Source organism: Pseudochaenichthys georgianus, chromosome 1 (assembly GCF_902827115.2).
Source record: "Pseudochaenichthys georgianus chromosome 1, fPseGeo1.2, whole genome shotgun sequence".
In the NCBI taxonomy this organism is placed as follows: domain Eukaryota; kingdom Metazoa; phylum Chordata; class Actinopteri; order Perciformes; family Channichthyidae; genus Pseudochaenichthys; species Pseudochaenichthys georgianus.
The window spans coordinates 183470-208347 of NC_047503.1; the positions used below are offsets into that span (position 1 = coordinate 183470).

The 24878-nt window shown below is 44.1% G+C and overlaps 1 protein-coding gene and 1 pseudogene across 2 annotated transcripts in view; both read left to right on the plus strand.

Annotated features, from left to right (window-relative positions):
- The window catches only part of LOC117455299 (glycine receptor subunit beta-like), a 174884-nt gene extending 150372 nt beyond the window's left edge, over positions 1-24512 (plus strand). For both annotated transcript variants that reach the window (XM_034094754.2, XM_034094748.2), the window contains exons 9-11: positions 13111-13259; positions 18289-18447; positions 23681-24512. In XM_034094754.2, coding sequence (XP_033950645.1) covers positions 13111-13259; positions 18289-18447; positions 23681-23974 — 602 coding nt within the window. In that variant the 3' untranslated portion in view covers positions 23975-24512. The remainder of the gene's footprint in view (positions 1-13110; positions 13260-18288; positions 18448-23680) is intronic.
- LOC139434339 (piggyBac transposable element-derived protein 4-like) lies at positions 1996-3954 on the plus strand (annotated as a pseudogene).
- Positions 24513-24878: the final 366 nt, after the last annotated feature.

The window sequence follows — 24878 nt, forward strand, 5'->3', positions numbered from 1 at the left end:
AAGTGTTTTCACTACTCGCCCCGCCCCCACCTTCACAGCTGTTCGATTTCAACAGAGGAAAAAGTGGAAGAATGAGTGGAAAAAAGTAACATACATGTAAGTGCTCACTGCTCGGTGGGAATTATTATGTGCAATTAATTTCTTAAGGTTATACTAACAATTGAAGTCATGTTTAATGATCTTGAACGTCACTAAAACATAGCTATTAACCCTTGTGCCCTCCTCGGGCATTTTTGTACATTTTTTCTCACTTTTTTTTAATTTGGTAATCATTTCAGTTTTTGGCATGGAATTCTGTAAGAAGTTTTCTTTTGAGTCAAATTTTTCAAATCCATTGTCGTTTACTCTTACATGTTTTGTATACTCTCGTGATGCATTTTGTACCCTCTGGACACCTTCTTGGCAAAAATGTACACGCCCATAATAACTGCTATTAAATCATCATACATGAATTTGTTTTTCTACTTTTTTTTTCATGAATCACTTAAACAACTTATAACGTACTCAAAACTAGCAAACATTCAATACTATTCTGGATGTTAACCCTTTAAATGCCTGTTTCATTATCTGAATTATCTCATTTATTAAAAAAGAACACAAAAAATGAAAAATGTTCAATATAACAGGGTATATGCAGGAATCCTGAAGTCAAATGTAATACCTTTTAAGACCTTTTTTAAGACCCTTTCCATACATTTTAAGACCTCATCGCAACTTGGAATTCTAACCGGTTACATCGGTGACACACTTTACCTCACATTTGCTATATTGATTGTAAGATAGCACAACTAAACAGAGTGCAGACAGACTACTGAAGCCTCCTCTCCACATGAACTTCAACCTCTCTGTGAAGGTCAGGTTTAATGCAGTATGCTGCTTTGTTGCTTCTGTACTCTGTGCTCTTTCATTCCAGTAAAACTCCTCAGAAACCAGTATTTGACCAATAAAGAAAACAATTGACAAAACTTTGAATTATGAAATATATTAAACTTTGGTGAGCTTCAGCGGGGTAATGCCATATAGGAGCTCCCTCACAAATACCCAGGGGTTAAATTGGCCTGGGGCTGTCCGGGGCTAAGCCCGGCACATAGGACGATGCTCTGACGTCATCAGCCTCACACATTTGTCATATGTTTACAAAAAACTATATATATGTTAAGACTTTTCTCGTTCTTAATATAGACTATATTTAGGGTCGATATGTGTTGACCTTACTTTAAAATATATATATATATATATATAAACGGATATAGTTTGGCTTAGACCCCGGCCCCACGAGGACGCATACAGTAAAACACATACGCAAACGCAAAAAAGTCTTTCGTTCACACGCATTCGATTCACGAGACCGCTGGAAATGCTGGAAACACTGTAGTACATATGCCAGGCATGTAAGTGGCGCTGCTGCCGCCACAAAATACACCAAAAGCAGCAAAGAAGACCCCGGAGCATGGTTGTCATGGTTGCCCTTCTGTTTATTCTCCGCGGTGGACGGCGTATTCTCCTGCTGTATATCTCTCAGGCGATCACCAGCAGATGATGCGCTGCAGAAGTTATGATTATGCGCGTTCCCGCGGGGGAGAGGTCTGAGGATTTAAACATTAAACAAAATTATTATTATTTTAATATATTTATTATGCAATACCCGTGACCCGACCCGCATCATCTTTGTTTTACCCAGAACCGAACCCGGAAAAAAGCGTTTGAAAAAATACCACCCGCGAATCACCTTTTTTGCGGGTCACACGTCCCGATGCAGGACTCTGATCTGTAAACATGCACTGATCATTTCAGGGTAAAAAAAGGGCATCTTTTGAAGGATGCATTTCATCTGTCTTTGAAGAGTTGCTCGAGTAATTAAAAAACAAAAACTGTTAGTTTGTTTACGCACCTGGCTGCTTTCACAGCCAAATGTTAACATGCAGTTTGGCTGAAGGGTTATTTCATGAGTGAGCAGAGAAGGAGAAAGTCCTGGAGTCAAGAGTAGGAGCTAAAATGAAGAGGCATTTCACTGCAGAAGAGGCCGTAGAAATGGTCATGCAGCCTTCATCTGCAAGCGATGACTCTTCTTCTGAAGAAACAAGCTCCGAGTCTGACATTAAATTATCTCTGGAATCCTCCACAACTGAGAGTGCTTCTGAATGTGTGTCTGAAAGTGGGGAGGACACTGAGGATCCGGCCCATCCTAGCAGTGAGTGGACAGGGGGAAATGGGCAAGTCTGGTCTCCCTCTCATGCCGAGACGCTGCGCTACATTCAGGCACCCACCGGCATGATTCCAGGGCCCACAAGATATGCCATAACAAGAATTTATGATGTGGCATCCTCTTTTGACCTTTTCGTCACTCCTGACATGATTCAGCTAATTTTACAGATGACAAATCTCTATTGGAGGCGTTCAGTGTCAGGATGGAACAATGTGGATGCTGAAGAGATTCGAGCTTACATGGGACTTCTCATACTGGCTGGTGTGTACCGGTCCAAAGGGGAATCTACCCGCAGCTTGTGGGATGACCAGAGTGGGAGACCAATCTTCAGGGCCACCCTGTCCCACAAACGCTTTGAAATGATAAGCGCCAGCCTCCGATTCGATGACCGACTCACCCGTCCTGCTCGATACAAGAAGGACAAGCGTACAGCTTTCCGAAATATGTGGGACAAGTGGACTGAGCGCCTCCCACTCGTGTTCAATCCAGGGGAAGACATATGTGTCGATGAGCAGCTTGTAGCCTTCAGAGGCCGCTGCAAATTCCGGCAGTACATCCCCAGCAAGCCAGCGAAGTACGGGCTGAAAATCTGGATCACCGCAGATGTCACCACATCATATGCCTGGAGGTGCCAGGTGTATACTGGAAAAGCCGCTGGTGAATCTCCGGAGAAGGGCCAGGGAAAGTGAGTCATCCTGGACATGACTCAGGGGCTCAAGGGTGTCACACTTACATGTGATAATTTGTTCACTTCCTACTCACTTGCCCAGGAGCTTCTGAAGGAGAAAGTGGCCCTGGTAGAGACCATCAGGGCAAACAAGCCTGAGCTTCCCCCCAAACTGAAGCAGACTAAGCAGAGAGCTGTCTTGTCATCTGTGTTTGCATTCACAACCACCACCACAGCAGTCAGCTACATCCCGTGGCGGGGAAGACATTTCCTACTTCTGATCAGCAAACACAGAGAGCCAGCTGTACATCAGGATGACATGAAGAAACCACAAGTCATCATTGACTACAATCTCTGCAAGGGTGGTGTGGACAACCTTGACAAGGTATGTGATTATATGCTTGTATTACTATATGAATTGATTCCAAACGTAGTCTATTTATTCTCACTGATTGCATGTGTTTATTTGAGATAAACAGATGTATTTATTATAAGTGCTTATCATTCATTAGACATATCACTTGCATTTATATAAATAATGAATTATATAAAATACTTGTGAATGCTGAGGAAGGATATTTATTTATTTATATTCTATTTTTTTCCTTGATCGTTTGTAGGTGGTCAGTACCTACAGCTATAGGAGGCGGACACTTTGGTGGCCTCTTGTCTTGTTATTCAACTGCATTGATGTCTCCGCCTTCAATGCTTTTGTGCTGTTCACTGCAGTAAATCCCTCCTGGAACCAGCAAAGAACCTATAAACGGAGGTTGTTCTTAGAAGAGTTGGGGAAATCCATGGTGTCCTCACAGATCATGCGGAGAAAGCACCCCCTGCAGCTGCTGCTACCATGGTGGTGGAGTTACAGACCAATGTTGCTGCCTTCACAGAAACCACCGAGACCGCCATCACCACTCGTGTCACGGGCTCGACCAGAAGGAGACGTGTGTGCTGGTTGTGCACAGGCCTAAAAAATAGGTCTTCTACCACGTGCCCCAAGTGTAACAGGTGCATTTGTAGAGAGCACCAGGTCCCATGCTGCAGGACCTGCTGGTATGCTGCTGGAAATGAGCTGAGCTAAACTGAACACACACACACACACACACACACACACACACACACACACACACACACACACACACACACACACACACACACACACACACACACTTGTTTCACTCAAACACACACACACATCACATATTCAAAGCCTGGATATTTCTGTTTCAAATGTGTTCCTATTGCATATGATCTGTTGTGTTCTCTTTTGTTGTTGAAGTTTTCAAAGTTGTTGCAGTTTGCCCAATAAATGTTCACATCGATGACTCAGACATTGATTTGAAAATTATTTCACATGCACAAATCACTATTGGGCCCCCCTGGTAGTCACACGGCTCGATATTATAAACATAATTTCATGGATCTGCCTACAGTGGGAAAATGGTTGAATCTTGTGGAATACAGTAAAAATGTCAAATATAACAACTTTTCTTCTAGATGAAATGCTGACATTACAAAATGCATGGTTTTATACTGAAATGGCAGTGAGATCAAAAAAGGTGGTTTGAATGGCAGTCAATGAGGCATTTTTTGCCACGAAGGTGTCCAGAGGTAGTATCTAATACTATGCAAAAAATAATAATGCAGTCAAATACATTTATAAATCTTTGACATACAGATGTAGCGCTTCATTTCAGACGCCTACCCGTGCGGGTCTGTGATTGGCACGGGGTGGGCCCCTGCTGAAAAGGAAAACCCCCCGCAGGACTTGAAACGCCCCCTTGATAAATACATTTAATTATAATGAAACCAGCTGCAATGGATCATGGATCCACCAGGGGGAGCCGTGAAAAGCTGCCACACTGGAACTCATGTGAAATAAACAGCTGATCTACAGGTATCTGACATAGCGGATATTTGTTAAGATCCATATGTCACAGATAGGATCATATTCTGTGCTAAATAAGAGACATGTAATCGTTTACTAAACATCACCTTGTTTTTATTTAACAAAATAATGTTTAATTCACGTTGAAGTAAGTACAAAACCATCGCTATGTTTTTAGATCAGGAAATGCATCCAGGCTCAAACAAACGATTTTCAATCATCATCCTCACAATCGTTTAATGTATCATATGTTCGCGAGTTGAAATGAATGCACTAAATGTAATCCACGTGAGTTTACAACAACAAAAATAATCGCTTTGTTTTTATATCACATCCGACCGGAGGAAAATGCAGCGGCTCTCACTACCGATCATCCTAATCCCACGGGCAAACAATAATATGTACAGTGTTAATAGTTTACTGTATTAGGCTACTAGTGTCTAATATTACTGGGGATTTCGGAATGGTACTGGATTTTGATTTATTGTATCGGCTTCATATCGCAATATATTCCCGAAGTCTGAAATGCAAAGATGTCCCACATTAGGGCAATTCACCCTACATTTAATCATTCAAACAAAATCATATTTCGTTTCTTTTTAACGAAATAAATGTGTTTTAATCCACATAATTTACTGTGTTAATTGTTTACTGTAGTATTGTGCACATTACTTTTCGCTGCTTGTTGCACCTGGTTAGAAGCTAAACTGCATTTCGTTGTCTCAGTACCTGCAATATGTGCAATAACAATAAAGTTGAATCTAATCTTGAGCAGGAACAAATGTATTTAGGCTACTTAGTACATATCTGACATAAACGATTAAACACATTTGTGCATTCTTTAAACCGAGTCAAGCCGAGTCCGGAGGTGGCGGCACATTAAAGTGTGCACCTAATTGTTTAACTTGAAGGTGCCTGATGACATTTAATCATTCAAACAAAATCATATTTCGTTTATTTTCAACGAAATAAATGTGGTTTAATCCACATAATTTAGGCCTACTGTGTTAATTGTTTACTGTAGTATTGTTTAACTTGAAGGTGCCTGATGTGAACATTTCCAGAAGAACTCTAGCTTGAATGGCCTTTGTATGTGTATACAGTAGGCCTACAGTACAGCCCAACCATGTACACCTATCCTTTTTTCCCGTCCAAAGTTTGAATTGGATAAAGGTAATGGTTATCGATGGTGCTTTTATAGCCTATTGTATAATAACTGTGTGATTTATATTGCTTTTCAAATGCATATATGGCCACCCATTTACACGGCTCTTCCCGTCAAGAATATGAATAGAACTTAGGTAGATCACTTTACATTTCTGCAAATTAATTTTTAATCACACACGTCTCCCCACGTCTCCCCACGTCTCATCCATCCATCCATCCATCTTCTCCCGCTTATCCGTGGTCGGGTCGCGGGGGTAGCAGTTCCAGCAGAGAGCCCCAAACTTTCTTTTCCCTGGCGACATCAACCAGCTCTGACTGGGGGATCCCAAGGCGCTCCCAGGCCAGCGAAGAGATATAATCCCTCCTCCTGGTCCTAGGTCTACCCCTTGGTCTCTTCCCAGCTGGACGTGCCTGGAAGACCTCCCTAGGGAGGCGCCCAGGTGGCATCCTAACTAGGTGCCCGAACAACCTCAACTGGCTCCTTTCGACGCGAAGGAGGAGCGGCTCAACTCCGAGTCCCTCCCTGATGACCGAACTTCTCACCTTATCCCTAAGGGAGACACCAGCCACCCGGCGGAGGAAACCCATCTCGGCGGCTTGTATCCGCGATCTCGTTCTTTCGGTCATGACCCATCCTTCATGACCATAGGTGAGGGTAGGAACGAAAATGGCCCGGTAGACAGAGAGCTTTGCCTTCTGGCTCAGCTCCCTTTTCGTCACAACGGTGCGGTAAAGCGACTGCAGTACCGCTCCCGCTGCTCCGATTCTCCGGCCCATCTCACGCTCCATTGTTCCCTCACTCGAGAACAAGACCCCGAGATACTTGAACTCCTTCACTTGGGGTAAGGACTCATTCCCTACTACTGCTGAGAACCATGGCCTCAGATTTGGAGGTGCTGATCCTCATCCCAGCCGCTTCACACTCGGTTGCGAACCGATCCAGTGAGTGCTGAAGGTCGCAGACCGATGAAGCCATTAGAACCACATCATCTGCAAAAAGCAGTGGTGCAATCCTTAGTCCACCGAACTGCAGACCCCCTCCCCCACGACTACGCCTCGAAATCCGATCCATGTATATTACAAACAGGATTGGTGACAAAGGGCAGCCCTGGCGGAGGCCAACCCTCACCGGAAATGGGTCCGACTTACTGCCGAGGACCCGGACACAGCTCTCGCTTTGGGAGTACAGAGATTGGATGGCCCTGAGTAGAGACCCCCTCACCCCATACTCCCGCAGCACCTCCCACAGTAACTCCCTGGGAACTCGGTCATACGCCTTCTCCAAGTCTACAAAACACATGGAGACCGGATAAGCGTACTCCCAGGCCCCCTCCAGGATCCTTGCAAGAGTAAAAAGCTGATCCGTCGTTCCACGACCAGGACGGAATCCGCATTGTTCCTCCTCAATCTGAGGTTCGACAATCGGCCTGACCCTCCTTTCGAGTACCTTGGAGTAAACTTTCCCAGGGAGGCTGAGTAGTGTGATGCCTCTGTAATTGGCACACACCCTCTGATCCCCCTTTTTAAAAAGGGGAACCACCACCCCGGTCTACCACTCCTTCGGTACTGTTTCCGACTTCCACGCAACGTTGATGAGACGTGTCAACCATGACAGTCCCTCAACACCCAGAGCCTTTAGCATTTCCGGGTGGATCTCATCCACCCCCGGGGCTTTGCCACTGTGGAGTTGTTTGACGACTTCAGTGACCTCCCCCCGGGAGATTGGTGTTGATCCCCCGTCATACTCCAGCTCTGCCTCTAACATAGAGGGCGGAGTTGTCGGGTTCAGGAGTTCCTCAAAGTGTTCCTTCCAACGCCCTAACACTCCATCAGTTGAGGTCAACAACGTCCCATCCTTACTGTACACAGCTTGGATGGTTCCCTGCTTCCCCCTCCTGAGGTGTCGGACAGTTTTCCAGAACAACTTTGGTGCCACCCGAAAGTCCTTCTCCATGTCTTCTCCGAACTTCTCCCACACCCGCTGCTTTGCCTCGGCCACGGATGAGGCTGCTGCCATTCGGGCCTGTCGGTACCTTGCAACTGCCTCGGGAGTCCCCCGGGATAACAAATCCCTGAAGGCCTCCTTCTTCAGTCGGACGGCTTCCCTGACCACCGGTGTCCACCAGGAGGTTCGAGGGTTACCGCCCCTTGAGGCACCTAGGACCTTGAGACCACAGCTCCCCGCTTCGGCAATAGAGGCTTTGAACACCGACCACTCTGGTTCAATGTCCCCAACCTCCACAGGAATGCCCGAAAAGCTCCGCCGGAGGTGCGAGTTGAAGGCCTCCTGAACTTGGGCCTCCTCCAGACGTTCCCAGTTCACCCGAACTACACGTTTGGGCTTACCAGGTCTATCCAGAGGCTTCCCCCGCCACTCGACCCAACTCACCACCATCTGGTGATCAGTTGACAACTCCGCTCCTCTCTTTACCCGAGTGTCCAAAACATACGGCCTCAGGTCCGATGATACGATAACGAAATCGATCATGGACCTTCTGCCTAGGGTGCTCTGGTACCATGTACACTTATGAGCATCCTTATGTTCGAACATGGTGTTTGTTATGGCCAATCCATGACTATCACAGAAGTCCAGTAACAAACCACCACTCCGGTTCAGATCAGGGGGGCCGTTCCTCCCAATCACGCCCCTCCAAGTGTCTCCATCATTGCCCACATGTGCGTTGAAGTCTCCCAGCAAGATTAAAGAGTCCCCTTCAGGAGCCCCATACAGGACTCTTTCCAGGGTCTCCAAGAAGGCCGTATACTCTGAACTGCTGTTGGGTGCATAAGCACACACAACAGTCAGAGTTTTCCCCCCCATAACCCGCAGGCGTAGGGAGGCGACCCTCTCGTCCATTTTCCCCGTCCCGAAAATGATAAATAAAATAAAAAGAGGAAACAATTTTCAAGTTCAGTTTTCAACGTTTTATTTAAAATTACTGACATAACAGACACCATACTGTCGGCCTATCTGCTGCGGAAACCAGGACGAGCTATTTCGGGATCTGTTTTTCGGGGGCTCCTCAGTCTCTCATTTACCCGGCTCCTGATCTTATGCCACTGGTCAATGTTCAGATTTGGGAACCAATTGGAAACATAGGACTCAATCCTTTTCAACCTCTTGACGGGAAAAAAGGAAGGTGTAAATGGTTTAATGATGAATAAACAGTGAGGAGGGGTACAGTCTGAATACACTAGATATACACAGCAGCCCAGCCTGTGAGCAGTATGAACACCAATGAGCGCTCAGCTCGAGATACCAGCGAGTCGAGAGAGAGAATGATATCTACATTTTCTCTTTTGGTTTGATTAGGACACATCCTGGAGATTGTGTTTACAAACATTGACCAGACCGTTCACCAGCCCCCACCCCCATGTTGCCTATGCTGTCCTGTGTTGCGAACTCTTTGTTTAAAACTAATTGGCCATCCGAATGTGTGGAGGAAGGGTCACATTCCACAGCTCTCCCCCCCCCCCCCACTCTGTAGGTTTTTGTTTGCATATTTCTATGCCGTAATTCATACTGGTTCTCTCACGCACATACATTCTCCTTACAGTATACATACATAGGCTATATGAGTCCGTGTATCTACGGACCATTTGTTTTTCTTTATTAAAAAAGTAAACGGAAGAGCATCTGAAGATATTAAAATATGTGCTTCCATTATTCATACTTTTGAAATGTATTAACTTTTATCATCGTATCTCCGTGTTTATTGGGTCTTTTTGCATGAAACAAAGACTGGCATATAGTTTCAAGCCAGTACTTTCGACAGAAACACACGGCAATGTTGTCCGGACTGTTGTTTTTATGTGGCACCGGCTTGAACAGGTCATGTGATCAGATTACGCCGGCGTGACGGTCGACTCCAAATGGTTAATATTAAATACATATAAGTACAACTTGTATTTAGAAATACTCTGTTGTAATTATTGATGCATACATGTGTTCATCCATTCAATGTGGCATCTGCTATAATGGGGTTAATGTATGATATTACTTTATGATTCATGTGGAACTACTTGAGCAGTTCTCCCTTGAAAAAGAGATCAATGATCTCAATGGGATTTATCTGTATAAATAAAGGTTTGAAATGAAATGAAAATTGCTTTATAAATGTCTTGCCCCCTTGTGTGTCCACTGAGGTTCGTTAGGCCCAACACATCTTCAACAAACTCCCCCTTTGCCTCATCATAAAAACTCACAAACACCAGCCACTGAGCATTGTCAGTGGTGTCAGTGGACTCATCCACAGCTAAGGAAATGCACTGTGCATTTTGTATTCCATCACAAAGCTGATTAATCAAATACCAGCCAGTGTTAATTTCGTTGACTAAAACTATGACGAAATATGTTCGTCAACGACCTTTTTTTCCATGACGAAAACGAGACGATGACGAGAAGGCACTGACGGCAGTAAACAATAACTGTAACGAAATCATCATGCAATATCGTTGACGAAAAGTGACGAGACGAAAATGTAGTTTACTAAATAAAAACTATGACAAAATCTCTCTTTACTTTCGTTGACGAAAAATGAGGAGACGAAATATTATCAAAGATAACGTTAAATCTCTGATAGTCAGTTTTTCTCCCAGCAGTTCCATTTCCGGTGCTGCGGCAGAGCAGCAGCTGTGTCTGTGCTGCGCGCGGCGGTACATTTGAATTACACCGGGCAGCGGCACAATATGAACTGTCAGGAAGACTCGGGTCTAACTCATGGTCTAACTAACCTTTTTTAACAGAAAATAAAATGGCAACAACAGGGCTTAGGAGCAGTGGTCGCGTTAACCGAAACCCCCCCCGTCAGCGCGAGTGAGTGATACATTGTGCACTCGACGGATAATCCTGTCCGTCAAAATGACTGACAACGAAAAAGTCTAAAGCCACCACTGCTTGGGAGAATATTTGAGCCCATTTTCGCTACAATGAGGCGGAGAAAAAAAGCGAATGCATTGTTTCATCAGAAGGGGAGCAATGTGGCCATAACACAGCTGGTAAAAACACCACAAACTCTGCTTTCTTAATAATTCAACCTGTGTTTTTCATCAAATAAGGACAAGATAATCTTATTTATTTATATACTAAAATGACAAATTATTGGTTTTGGCTAGACTAGTTTGACTGAAATGTTCTATATAATCTGATGACTAAAAAAGACTCAACAGTTTTCATTGACAAAAAGTAGACTAAAATAATTCGTTTTCTTTGACTAAAATAAGACTAAAATGCTCAGACTTTTAGTCGACTAAATCTTGACTAAAATGTTTACTGTTTTAGTCGACTAAAATAAGACTAAAATGCTCAGACTTTTAGTCGACTAAAACTTGACTAAATAAAAACAGGATGAAGGTGACTAAATATGACTAAAACTAAAAAGGAAATTTAACACAGGACTAAGACTAAAACTAAATTAAAAAATAGCTGACGAAATTAACACTAATACCAGCCAGTATTTATGTTCTTCTGGTTGCTGTGGAATCTGAGAGGGGGATTTGCTTGATTTGACCTGTTATTTCCTCTTTTTGTTTGCCTTCAACATGGTCTCCATCACTTCAGTCATGCATTCTTTTATACTTCAGTTATTATCCAGTGGAAAGTCCTTACCTACTAGCCTAGTTAAATCAAAGTGGTTACTTTTTTTTGGCTGGGCAGTGTAGTTTTACACACCGTCTTATTTGACTTTCTCAGGAATTAAAACTGTTTTTTGGGGGCAGACCCCCTCAAAGAAAAAAATATATTTACACACGTAAGGTCATCATCTTAATAGTTTTGTATGCTCATCCGTGAGCAGAGCATCAAGTTGACGTCTATTACAGCTGAATGCGGCGATTACCATTTTGTTCAGCAAATGCCTCACAAACTGATTAAGATCAACAGCTTTAGTGCGTTTTGATTCAATGCTGAGAGCAGTCAAACTAACAGTCTCTTCTCTGTCAGTGTAGACCGCAAACACCTCATTCCTTCAGTACTTGGGTCCGAATGCTTCTCGTTTTGCGCCGTCCCGTTCAAATGAAATCGCCGCCAATCATATGTCCACACTCGCGCCAGGACCGGGGGAGGGGTTACATGACGTGCATCTTGTGCTGCATTCACTTGCACTCGGACATGAGAGACTTTCTCTCATAAATGTCCGATGAGCCACAACTTTTCTTTCAAAACAAAGCTGCCAAATGGGGTGGCAGCTGGGGTGGCAAGGCCTATTTTTAGGGTGTCAGTTGCCACCCCGGTAGGTGAAACTCAGTTGCCACCCCGGTAGGTGAAACATCTGTACTGTAGCTACTAGCTACAGTACAGATGGAACTACTGTAGATGAGCTGTTAACTCTCGCTCTGAATTTTGATTTTTTTTAAACTCTCGCTCTGACTCAGACAGGTTGAAAGAGACGAGACACACATTTTTCCCACCCGCATTCTGCGAAGACCCGTCCTACTGTGCCTCTGATTCGCAGATTGTTTGGGGGGAAAAAACGCTGACGGGATGTGATTGGACCAATGCGTTGACAGACACACACAGACAGTGGAACAGGACATGCAGAGCGCTGTTTGCAGTCTATGGACATAGCGGATCATTTTGACTCGTTGCGTTGTGGCGATGTCTCGCAGATAACACAGATAATACAGATAATACATATGAAAAGTATAATTTGCTCAGAGTCCAGAGACAGTTGTGGTTCGGTCCGGATCCGGACCGGAGTCCGGACTTTGAGGATGCCTGCCCTAATTGTTTCAAATTATTGTGAGTATTTAATGTGTAGTTGACTTCAAGACTGCCCTTTAGTGCTTTTAGGCCATCAAGGGGCCGTGTCCACATAGTACCTTTGACTGAGTGCCAGCATATTTTGCAATGTAGTCGCATGAGAACAGAGAGTTGAAAATGTTGTGTGTTGTGTCACACTTTCTTTCCCGTACAGAAATTGTCCTCCTCACCCTACAACTGTATCTCTACCGTTAAAGCTCATTCAATCAAAAGTGTGGGAGCAAGAAATTAGAGGTTGGTTGTAATGGTGAAAAAACAATATCAAAGACATATTAAGTGGTGATGGTAGTCTTTCATACAATAGCGGTGATACCCTGCCTCCGTTTGCTTCTCTCTATGTAAATTCCACATAAATGTCCCTTATTTTGAAATAATAACTCACATGTGGTAAAATTAATGTTTTAACATCTGTGTGTTTCTAGGTATTTTATCAGTACTCTCTCTGTCCAGTGAGAGTATGCTTTTGGCGTCAGAACTACCAAAGGTTTCCTACGTTAAAGCCATTGACATCTGGCTCATTGCTTGTCTACTTTTTGGGTTTTCATCACTGGTGGAATATGCTGTGGTGCAGGTTAGTTCTTACACACACAAAAACACATACAGACAACTGTCCATTAGCATTACATCTGCAAGCCAATCACTGGGTTAGACCATATATTAGACATTGTGAAGTGTATTGAAGATCTTCAGCATTTTTATACCACAAACAATGTTTTCATGTAAAATGATTGTAGAAATAGATTCATCTTCATGTTTGTCTTTAGTCTGAATGTATGCAACAGCTCCATACACACGCCCAGAGGTGTGTCAGAAAACATGAATATGGGAGTCTGAGGTTGTTCTGTTGGTAAATAGGAGGAGATAACAGTGAAGGAAGTCGACGTCAAGGAGATTTAGCTGTTCCAACTCCCATACTTGCCATGTCCTCAATAAGCTCTCTGTCTTAATTACATTATCCCATCCCCTTTCTGCTTCCATAGATCCTGCACCAGTATCTTTGCACAGGTTGTGATGGGGTATGATGGGGGTGCCCAACCGGTCGATCGCGGGGAGATTCCCAGTCGATCTCGAGATGTGTCTAAAAATAGAACAACAATATTCTGTTTTATCGTTAATGTCCTATAACATAATATTTCTGTGCCAAAATAATGCACTTGAATGCATCAAAGCGTTGTGATTGGCCGGCGTGACCCCATGTGTCGGGGCGTGGCTGGTGGGCAGTGGGCAGTGCACTAGTTTGCTAACGTTGTCCGTGTCAACAGGAGTGAGTCCGCACACACATACGACCGCAATTATGGCAGAAGCAAAACATATATAATTTTCACTCCGAGTGGGAGGATGATTATTGTTTTATGTATTCCAATTCAAAGTCCATCTGTCTCATCTGCAATGCGAGCGTAGCTTTATCGAAGAAGGGTAAGTTAGGAGCGGCATTTCAAAACAGTGCACAAACGCTACGAGACGGAATTCCCTCCTGATTCTGCCCTACGCTCCCAAAAGGAGAGGGGCCTGAAAGGACAGCTAAATGCACAGCATTCCATTTTCACCAGGCCCAACAACAAGAGCAAGGCAAGCATCTTATTGTGTCAGTCACGTTCTACCGAAACACATGAAGTATTTCAAAGACGGCGAAGTTGTGAAAGAAGCATTCCAGGGGGGTATACTGCGAAGCAGGATTTTCGCTTAGCCGGCTAAATTCAGGGAAAACTCCGGCTTTCCGGTCATCCGAAGCTGGTTCTCTTTTTAGCAGGCTAGATCTCCATGGTAATATATGCTAAGCAGCTAACCTGGTCGGGACCAGGTTAGGTTGCAGGCTAAGAGATCAACTCAGTGAAAGCACTGCCTGCTGACCAATCAGAGCTCAGTGTGCGGAGTTTAAAGCGATCAAGTCATATGACAGGAGAAAGGAAATACAGAAAAGCTGCCGTTGCAGGAAAGACGGCCGGCAAAAATCACTGACTGTGTGAACGTGAACATTAATAGAATATCACCTCCATCTTCAGAGCAATCTGACTATTATAACATTAGCGTTAAGAAAGCTTACTTAAATATCTGCCACGACATAAGTAACCGGATCAGAGTAACATTAAGTACAGTCCGCGGCATATCACTTCATAATGTATCATATATCTCCTTATCTGAGTCAGCTGAGCCGTATCTGGCCGTGCAACACTCACAGTGTCACATACTGTATGCAGAAGTATTATTTTAAGCAACACATTAAGTTGACGAAACACTCTCGAGTCAAATGTAATTAAAGTCAGATCGTGTCTTAGAGACGGGGCAGTGATATCATAAACCTGTTAATGTATGCATTCAAACACTTGCTGTATTCACCTTGCAGGTGCAGCTATGTGGCTTTGATCCTGGATAAAGTGTTTAAGTCATGGATATTTTATTTAACTTCTTCATATGTCTAATATTATAGTTGACTTTTCATTCAGGAAGTATGACGCTGCGCTGTCAGTACGCTTCTCCATGTTTGTGATTGGTCGAATGCTCCAAATACCACCCCTTTCATGTGAACGCGCACCTAACTAGATAGGACACGGCTGGCTTGAGCGATCCACTTGATAACCCGTGTCGTAGGACCGTTTAGCGAGAGCGCGTATGTTTTGGATTAGGCCAACCAGCTAACTCAAACATATCCAGGTTAGGTTGAACCAGCTTCGTAGTACAGGCCCCTGGAGGCTGCCGATGCGCTTTTGGGGACAGTAAAAATAGCATTTTCAACAGGTTTTTGATATAATAAAAACTCAAGTTAGATACCGTTATTAATCAGCTGTAAGTTTTAGTCTGTTTGAACTTATTCATTATAATTGTTGTGCAAAACGGTATAAGAATGCACATTCAAATAGATTATAGTCTATTATCAATTCAGGTTAAGAAATCCTATTTTAAAGGCATTTCTTTTTATAATCTACTAAAATGCAACAAAAAAAGGGTTTGATTATATTAATGTTGTCTTTTTTATTGCACTTTGGCAGCAGATTCCTGAGTAGCTTCAGATCTGAGTTGTTTTATTAATAAGCCTAATTTATACTTTTGTCGCAACACTATTTTTATATAATGGCAAAGAAAGGGTTCAGAGTCTTTTCTTTTTTCCCTGTGTCATATGTGGCAGCACTGTTCAATTTTTCTTGAAAACATTACCCACTGTAGTGACGTGTGAATAAACTCCAACTCTGTATCAACAACACTGTTGTGTAACTTCAGTTAAATACTTGTATGTGTGTAGATTATAAAGAGGTCAGATAAAGGATCTGCAGTATTTTATGAAGTATTAATTGTACAAAGGTCAGTTGTATACAAGTAGAAGTGTGTATTTACCTGGTAGTAGGCTGTCAGTAATGGCTACGCCTCTCTATTTGGACTGGTAGATCTTGGCAGACTGGCAACTTTAAAAGTAGCTCTCGGTTCAAAAAAGGTTGGGCACCCCTGGCCTAAGGGGTCCAATTGAGATGCCAAAACCTTGTACCAAAGGTTTTCGATTAAGTTCTGCGTCTGTCTGTAAGAGTGCCGTGGGTGTGGATGTTCCCATATATGAAGCTGTGGGTGTGGACCTGGCTCAGAGCAATGTAGATGTGTGTTCAGTTAGTATTCCACAGACAAACTGTGAATAAGTCCCCTAAGTCTTGCCATCTGACAAAGTGTTTCTTTCAACCTTGTGGGAAAATAAATTGCCGCCTAGTGATGTGTTGGTGAACTGCATCCCAACCGTGTGTGGAGGTGTGGCAGACCTTGCCACTGCTCCTGCAGTTGCACTGCCACTGACCAATGGAGTTTCTCCATGTGTTGCTCCAATGTTGGGCTCTTGTGAGCAGTATAATATGTGTGTTTTGGGTTCCGTAGTGACAGGGGATGTGCCCCAAGTTAATATGTGTAGTTGTGGAATGGTGAGTGCAGGTGACGTTTTGGGTACAAACAGTAGTTTGATTGCCTCCCTCTAGGTGGAGCCTCTCCCTCAGGTGCTCCCAATCCCCAATCAGAGCCTGCATAAAGGTCTGAGGAAGGCTGCAGTCTCTCTCTCCCTCCTTTTTCTGGGCTGCATGTGTGACCATTGCAGCATTAGGGTGGTCCTTAGTGCCATGTACATTTCAAATTCATTTATTTTAAGCTCCAACCACCGGAATTCGTTATGATAGTCAAGAAAACTCTCCTGGTGAATTTCCTCAATCTGACAACATGTACCCCTCCCTCATCAACCTTGAAGTTTAGCCTCATGTAGGGTGGTCCTTAAAATTGAAAGTCGGAAAGTCTAAGCTCCAACCCCCATAATTCATTCTATTAGTCACGAAAACTCTCCTGGTGAATTTTTTCCTCAATCTGACAACATTTACCCCTCCCTCATCAACTGGGCTGCCACACTAGCAGCCACGGTGCTGCAACTGAGGCTAAACTTCAAGGTTGATGAGGGAGGGGTAAATGTTTTCAGATGTGTAGGGTCTCTGTGTGACACCAGTTGGTTTAACCTGTGTTTTGTTAATTGTTAGATGTTTTAATTGTGTACTTTTACAAGAAAGTTGTTCTTAGTTTGCTTTGTAAATTGGTCACACATGCAGCCCAGAGGAGAAGGAAGAGAGGGTGTGTTTCTCAATGTCAAGGAAGGCTCCTCCAGAGCCACTATTTCAAGGATGCTACGTCAAGGACTGTTCCAATGACCAGGATCCTTGGAATTCTACCGAGGCCGGCCTCCTTCGTTGCAGGACATTTTGAGGCTGCACATGTGTATCCTCTACGGTCTTAAAATCCCCACAATGCTTTGCACACGGACCAATTTCCAAAATATTTGGCAGAAATCGCACTCCATTTAAGGCAGGGCCTCGCATATGACGCACACCTGCACACCTGTTAGCCTGTTCCACCATTCTTCCTTTTCCGAGGCTAGGAAGGATTCTTGCCTCGCTTCTGATGGACCTAACTCGGAAGACATGTCCTACCAAGGAAGCGTCCTCGACATTGAGAAACACCCAGCAGCCTTCCTCAGGCCTTTCTGCATGCCCTGATTGGGGATTGGGAGCACCTGAGGGAGAGGGGGAGAGAGACACACAGAAACAAAACATGGCACATAACAGTGATCGAGGAGGTGAGCATGGACTCATTGATGAAAGTGTAGAAGTTCTCCCTCACTGTCTTCGGACCTGCCGCAGGAAAAACATCCTCTCCTTGTTAGAAAGCTGATGTTCTGCTCCCTCTTGAGGTTCTGGGTGATGATAGTGCCCAGGAAAATAAAGGAATCTAGGGGAGAGTTTGGTAAGATGATCCCACTTTTACTTATGTTGCAAGGAAAAATTAGATAAAAGTGAAATGACGACAACAAGAACAACATTTACTTCAGGATGTCTTCTGCCAATCAAAAGTATAATTCAATAATAATGCTATATTATATAGCAAAGGGGCATGCAAATATAACTTCTAAAATGGTCTTGTGGCTTAACTCGCCCCATCTAAGGGAGATAAGTTGGATTGACAAGAGAGTCACACAGGGTTGCAGGTAGGAGTGCGTTCTTCGAGAAATCCAAAACCAAGTTAACCCCTCTTTATTGTCCACTCTTTCCCACTCTTTCCTTCATTCCCTCTCTGTCTCCTTCTCTTTTTAGGTGATGCTTAACAGTCCCAAACGGATTGAAGAGGAGAAAGCCAAAATGGCCACAAAGGAGAAAGCTCTGCAAGAGAAAGAAGGAAAAAAGCCTTCAAATAAAACAAATAACACAGTCAATGGAACTGGTGGAACACCTATACATGTCAACACTCTGCAGGTAAACACAACTCGGCAGAATTGAAATGCAGTGGTTATGAATGTGTTTCTGACGCTTACATCATTTGTATTAGTATCACATTCATCATTAAGTATGATATTATCTGAGTAAATGACATGTGATCTCAAAAACCCTAATTAGTCATGCAAGTATACCCCTTTACCACTGCAGCGATTTTAGAGCTGGTGTGGAGCCGGTGCTTGATAGCGAACCAGTTTTTTCTTTGTGTTTCCACTGCAGCAGTGCCTGCCCTCATCCCCGAAAACTGGTTCGAATTTGGAACTGACACAAATTGGCAGGAAAATACATAGTTCTGTTGGAGAGTTCGGGCAAGATTAACCTGAGCAATGACTGTTCAGAGTACAGCAAATAGAAGAAAGTTGTCACAGAAGCAGTGGAGCCAAGAACGCAACCACACATGTCAGGCAACATTAACCAGGCACATGTGTGACAGACTATTTTGTTTTCGACCATGCACCGTTTTCTACCATTGGCCATTTTGAACAGCGGCCCAGTAATTTTTTTGTATACTAACTCTTATGTTAAAATCAAACCCACACATCTCAACTTTGTGACTTCTCCTAAAATGTGTATATTTATCATCTAGTGAATTTTGGAGGGGTGTGGGATGAAGAGACTTTGTTTAGCATTTATACCTAGAACTGCCAAACGGGGTCATTTTGACCCTTATGTAAACAAATGCATATGCTGTTCTATATTTTGATAAACAGGCAGTCATATTATTATTTAGAACTAGCTAGATCTGATCGATATGGACATAAATGTGAGTGAAGTATAATCGGTTGCGAGAGACAGAGCTTAGTGAACACGTTGTCTTTTCAGACTGTCACAAATAAGATCATAGTGAAAAAATGCCTATAATATGACAATATAGTTTAAACAGACAATGCCAAAATGAAAGCAACATTAGTTAGTGATACATTTGACATGAATGTGTATAACAAATATGCTAATATCATCCATGTAAGACACACTTTTTGCTGTGGGACGTTGCCAAACGTACATTAAAACTCAACAAAAACATTCATGAATGGGGAAATACAGTGAAGGAAATACATATTTGATCCCTTGCAGATCTTGTAAGTTTGCCCACTTACAAATAAATTAACAGCATATCATTGTAATGGTAGGGTAGGTTTATTTTAACAGTGAGAGTAAGGATATCAAAAACAAAATCCAGAAATTGACTTAATTAACTGTGGGAAATAAGTACTTGATCCCCTTGCAAAACATGGCTTAGTACTTGGTGGAGAAACCCTTGTTGAACACACAGAGGTCAGACGCTTCTTGTCATTGGTCTCCAGGTCTGTGCACATCTTAGGAAGGATTTTTGGTCCACTCCTCTATGAAGATGCTCTCCAAATCCTTATGGTTTTGGGGCTGATGCTTGGCATCTGGAAGCTTCAGCTCCCTCCACAGATTTTCCATTATGGTGTGTAGTATGTTACGAATAGTTTTCTTGGTGCCTGTGCTCCCAGCTGTCTTGATCATTAGCAAGTTCCTCCATGTAGTTCTTCCCTCACCTTTCTCATGATCATCATAACCGACGGGGCCAGATCTTGTATGGAGCCCCAGACCAAGGGTGATTGATACTCATTTTGTGGTTCTTCCATTTCTGAATAATCGCACCAACAGTTGTCTCCTTCTCACCAAGCAGCTTTCTGATGGTCTTGTAGCCAATCCCAGCCTGGTGCAGGTCTATAGTCTGGTCCCTGAGGTCCTTAGACAGCTCTTTATTCTTGCCCATGGTGGAGAGGTTGGAAGCTGATAGATTGATTATGTGGACAGGTGTCTTTTATACAGGTAACAAGTTGATATTAGGAGTACTTTCTTAAAGGAAGAGGACTTATGTAACCGGTCTGTGGGAGACTTGTTGGTGTTTGCAAGGCGATCAAATACGTATTTCCCACAATTAAATGCAAATTAATTCATATATCTTATATGATGTACATTTATGGAGGTTCTTTTTGATATTCTGTCTCTCATGAGTCAAATAAACCTACCATTACAATTATAGACTGTTAATTTCTTTGTAAGTGGTTAAACTTACAAAATCGGCAAGGGATCAACTAATAATTTCCTCCACTGTATCAGGCGACATTGCTTGTGTGGCAATCAGACAGTGGATTACAACATTTAAGCGGGACCTGCCGTCCAAACAGTAGAGTAGGCTGAACACCGGTGGAGCAGCGGCATAATGCTCCAATGTTCAGCAAATGCTGCTGATTTATAGTAGCAAACTATTTGCCATTTCATTCTGGAAAACATTATAAAGATGGAAAAATTGTTTCAATCTGAGTTCGTAAGCATATAATCAACATAAGCACAGCTCCAATGCAATTTGCCTTTGTTAATGCTGGCATTGCTGAGAAATGCAGTGACGTGAACATCGCCTCCAGAGCTCTCGTTGGTGAAAAAGCAAACGGTTGTTTTAGCGAATGCAACAACTGTAAAATAAACTGTAGCACCGACTGCACTGACCTATAACGGTACTCATTTGAGTGGAAAAAGGGTAAATGAGTCACTATAAGGGCATTTCTCCTAAATTCTAAGCTTAATAATAATAATAGGGGACGAGAGGGTCGCCTCCCTACGCCTGCGGGTTATGGGGGGGAAAACTCTGACTGTTGTGTGTGCTTATGCACCCAACAGCAGTTCAGAGTATACGGCCTTCTTGGAGACCCTGGAAAGAGTCCTGTATGGGGCTCCTGAAGGGGACTCTTTAGTCTTGCTGGGAGACTTCAACGCACATGTGGGCAATGATGGAGACACTTGGAGGGGCGTGATTGGGAGGAACGGCCCCCCTGATCTGAACCGGAGTGGTGGACTTCTGTTCTAGTCATGGATTGGCCATAACAAACACCATGTTCGAACATAAGGATGCTCATAAGTGTACGTGGTACCAGAGCACTCTAGGCAGAAGGTCCATGATCGATTTCGTTATCGTATCATCGGACCTGAGGCCGTATGTTTTGGACACTCGGGTAAAGAGAGGGGCGGAGTTGTCAACTGATCACCATCTGGTGGTGAGTTGGGTCGAGTGGCGGGGGAAGCCTCTGGATAGACCTGGTAAGCCCAAACGTGTAGTTCGGGTGAACTGGGAACGTCTGGAGGAGGCCCAAGTTCAGGAGGCCTTCAACTCACACCTCCGGCGGAGCTTTTCGGGCATTCCTGTGGAGGTTGGGGACATTGAACCAGAGTGGTCTGTGTTCAAAGCCTCAATTGCCGAAGCCGCGGCAGGGAGCTGTGGTCTCAAGGTCCTAGGTGCCTCAAGGAGCGGTAACCCTCAAACCTCCTGGTGGACACCGGTGGTCAGGGAAGCCGTCCGACTGAAGAAGGAGGCCTTCAGGGATTTGTTATCCCGGGGGACTCCCGAGGCAGTTGCAAGGTACCGACAGGCCTGAAAGGGCAGCAGCCTCATCCGTGGCCGAGGCAAAGCAGCGGGTGTGAGAAGTTCGGAGAAGACATGGAGAACGACTTTCGGGCGGCACCAAAGTTGTTCTGGAAAACTGTCCGACACCTCAGGAGGGGGAAGCAGGGGACCATCCAAGCTGTGTACAGTAAGGATGGGACGTTGTTGACCTCAACTGATGGAGTGTTAGGGCGTTGGAAGGAACACTTTGAGGAACTCCTGAACCCGACAACTCCGCCCTCTATGTTGGAGGCAGAGCTGGAGTATGACGGGGGATCAACACCAATCTCCCGGGGGGAGGTCACTGAGGTCGTCAAACAACTCCACAGTGGCAAAGCCCCGGGGGTGGATGAGATCCGCCCAGAAATGCTGAAGGCTCTGGGTGTTGAGGGACTGTCATGGTTGACACGTCTCATCAACATTGCGTGGAAGTCGGAAACGGTACCGAAGGAGTGGCAGACCGGGGTGGTGGTTCCCCTTTTCAAAAAGGGGGATCAGAGGGTGTGTGCCAATTACAGAGGCATCACACTACTCAGCCTCCCCGGGAAAGTTTACTCTAAGGTACACGAAAGGAGGGTCAGGCCGATTGTCGAACCTCAGATTGAGGAGGAACAATACGGATTCCGTCCTGGTCGTGGAACGACGGATCAGCTTTTTACTCTCGCAAGGATCCTGGAGGGGGCCTGGGAGTACGCTTATCCGGTCTACATGTGTTTTGTAGACTTGGAGAAGGCGTATGACCGAGATCCCAGGGAGTTACTGTGGGAGGTGCTGCAGGAGAACGGGGTGAGGGGGTCTCTACTTAGGGCCATCCAATCTCTCTACTCCCAAAGCGAGAGCTGTGTCCGGGTCCTCTGCAGTAAGTCGGACCCATTTCCGGTGAGGGTTGGCCTCCGCCAGGGCTGCGCTTTGTCACCAATCCTGTTTGTAATATACATGGACCGGATTTCGAGGCATAGTCATGTGGGAGGGGGTCTGCAGTTCGGTGGACTAAGGATTGCACCATTGCTTTTTGCAGATGATGTGGTTCTGATGGCTTCATCGGTCTGTGACCTTCAGCACTCACTGGATCGGTTCGCAACCGAGTGTGAAGCGGCTGGGATGAGGATCAGCACCTCCAAATCTGAGGCCATGGTTCTCATTAGGAAACCGATGGACTGTCCACTCCAAGTAGGGAATGAGTCCTTACCCCAAGAGAAGGAGTTCAAGTATCTCGGGGTCTTGTTCTCGAGTGAGGGAACAATGGAGCGTGAGATGGGCCGGAGAATCGGAGCAGCGGGAGCCGTACTGGAGTCGCTTTACCGCACCGTTGTGACGAAAAGGGAGCTGAGCCAGAAGGCAAAGCTCTCTGTCTACCGGGCCATTTTCGTTCCTACCCTCACCTATGGTCATGAAGGATGGGTCATGACCGAAAGAACGAGATCGCGGATACAAGCGGCCGAGATGGGTTTTCTCCGCAGGGTGGCTGGTGTCTCCTTTAGGGATAAGGTGAGAAGTTCGGTCATCCGGGAGGGTGACCGAACTTCGCGTCGAAAGGAGCCAGTTGAGGTTGTTCGGGCACCTAGTTAGGATGCCACCTGGGCGCCTCCCTAGGGAGAAGCGGGAGAAGATGGATGGATGAATGGATGGATGGATAGGGGAATGAGTTTCCTTTCCTTGATAAAGACAAAAATAACACATCAGGCATCATTATAACAATTGATGTATAATTAAAAAAAGAGTAATGGCACCTTAGTCTTTCTTGAAACACTTGAAGCCACGATGACTATCATATTTCTGAATTCAGTTTCTGTCTTTTAGGTGGTGGAAACTCGCTGTAAGAAAGTTTGCACCTCCAAATCGGACCTTCGCTCCAATGACTTCAGCATTGTGGGATCTTTACCTCGAGACTTTGAACTTTCCAATTTTGACTGTTATGGTAAACCTGTTGAAGTATCTGGGGCCCTCAAGTCACAGAACAAAGCCAACAAGAAAACAGCACCACCCAAACCTGTCATACCTGCTGCAGCCAAACGAGTTGATCTCTATGCAAGAGCCCTCTTTCCATTCTCATTTCTCTTTTTTAATGTTGTCTACTGGTCTGTCTATCTGTGAGAGGGGGAGAAAGGAGAATAGGGTGAACATAAAGGGATTTGTTAACTGTAGTTTGTTACCATACTGTTATTGAAAGTATATTGACCTTGAAAATTGACTTACCTAACTATTTACTTAACAAAATCCAGAGCCATGTTTGCAGAGCTGATGACACTGCTGTGGTTGTTGGGACACAATGTAAATCAACACAACTACAAGACCTTGAGGCTGCTGACTGGAGTTCCTCTCAAACCCAGGCATTAAGTAGGCACTGCATGTTGTCTCTGATACAGCTCCCTGTGTTTAATGTGAAACATATCCTGCTTTGCTCACACCAAAACCCCTATGCTTCCCATTAGATATACATGCTTTTTCATGAAGAAAAAATAATATTGGTAACAGTTTATGTTAAAGATATAGAACTCAAAAGTGAGACAAACAAACTTAATAAGACCTTATTCCAAAAATGTAAGAATATGCAAAGAATAAAGGAATACATATATTGTAAATGAATTTACATGAGACCTTCGTAGAGAGAGAGAGAGAGAGAGAGAGAGAGAGAGAGAGAAAGAGAGAGAGAGAGAGAGAGAGATAAGAGAGAGAGAGAGAGAGAGAGAGAGGAGAGATAAGAAGATATAGAGAGATAGAGAGATAGAGATGAAACTAGATAGATAGAGATAACGCGATAGCTGCGGCGAGAGGATAAGATGAGGAGAGCTTGAGGAGCTTAGTGAGTTGTTTGTGTTTTTGTGTTTCTTTCATCCCCTGTTTCTCAATGTCTTTGTTTTTTCTCTCTATTTTTTATCTAGAATATTATTTCATTTGCCATGTTGAATGTTCAATAAAAAAAAGTTCTGTTTGAAAGAATGTACTTGAATTATTATTATCATTGTGTAAGTGGTCTAAAATGGTCTTACAACGGTGC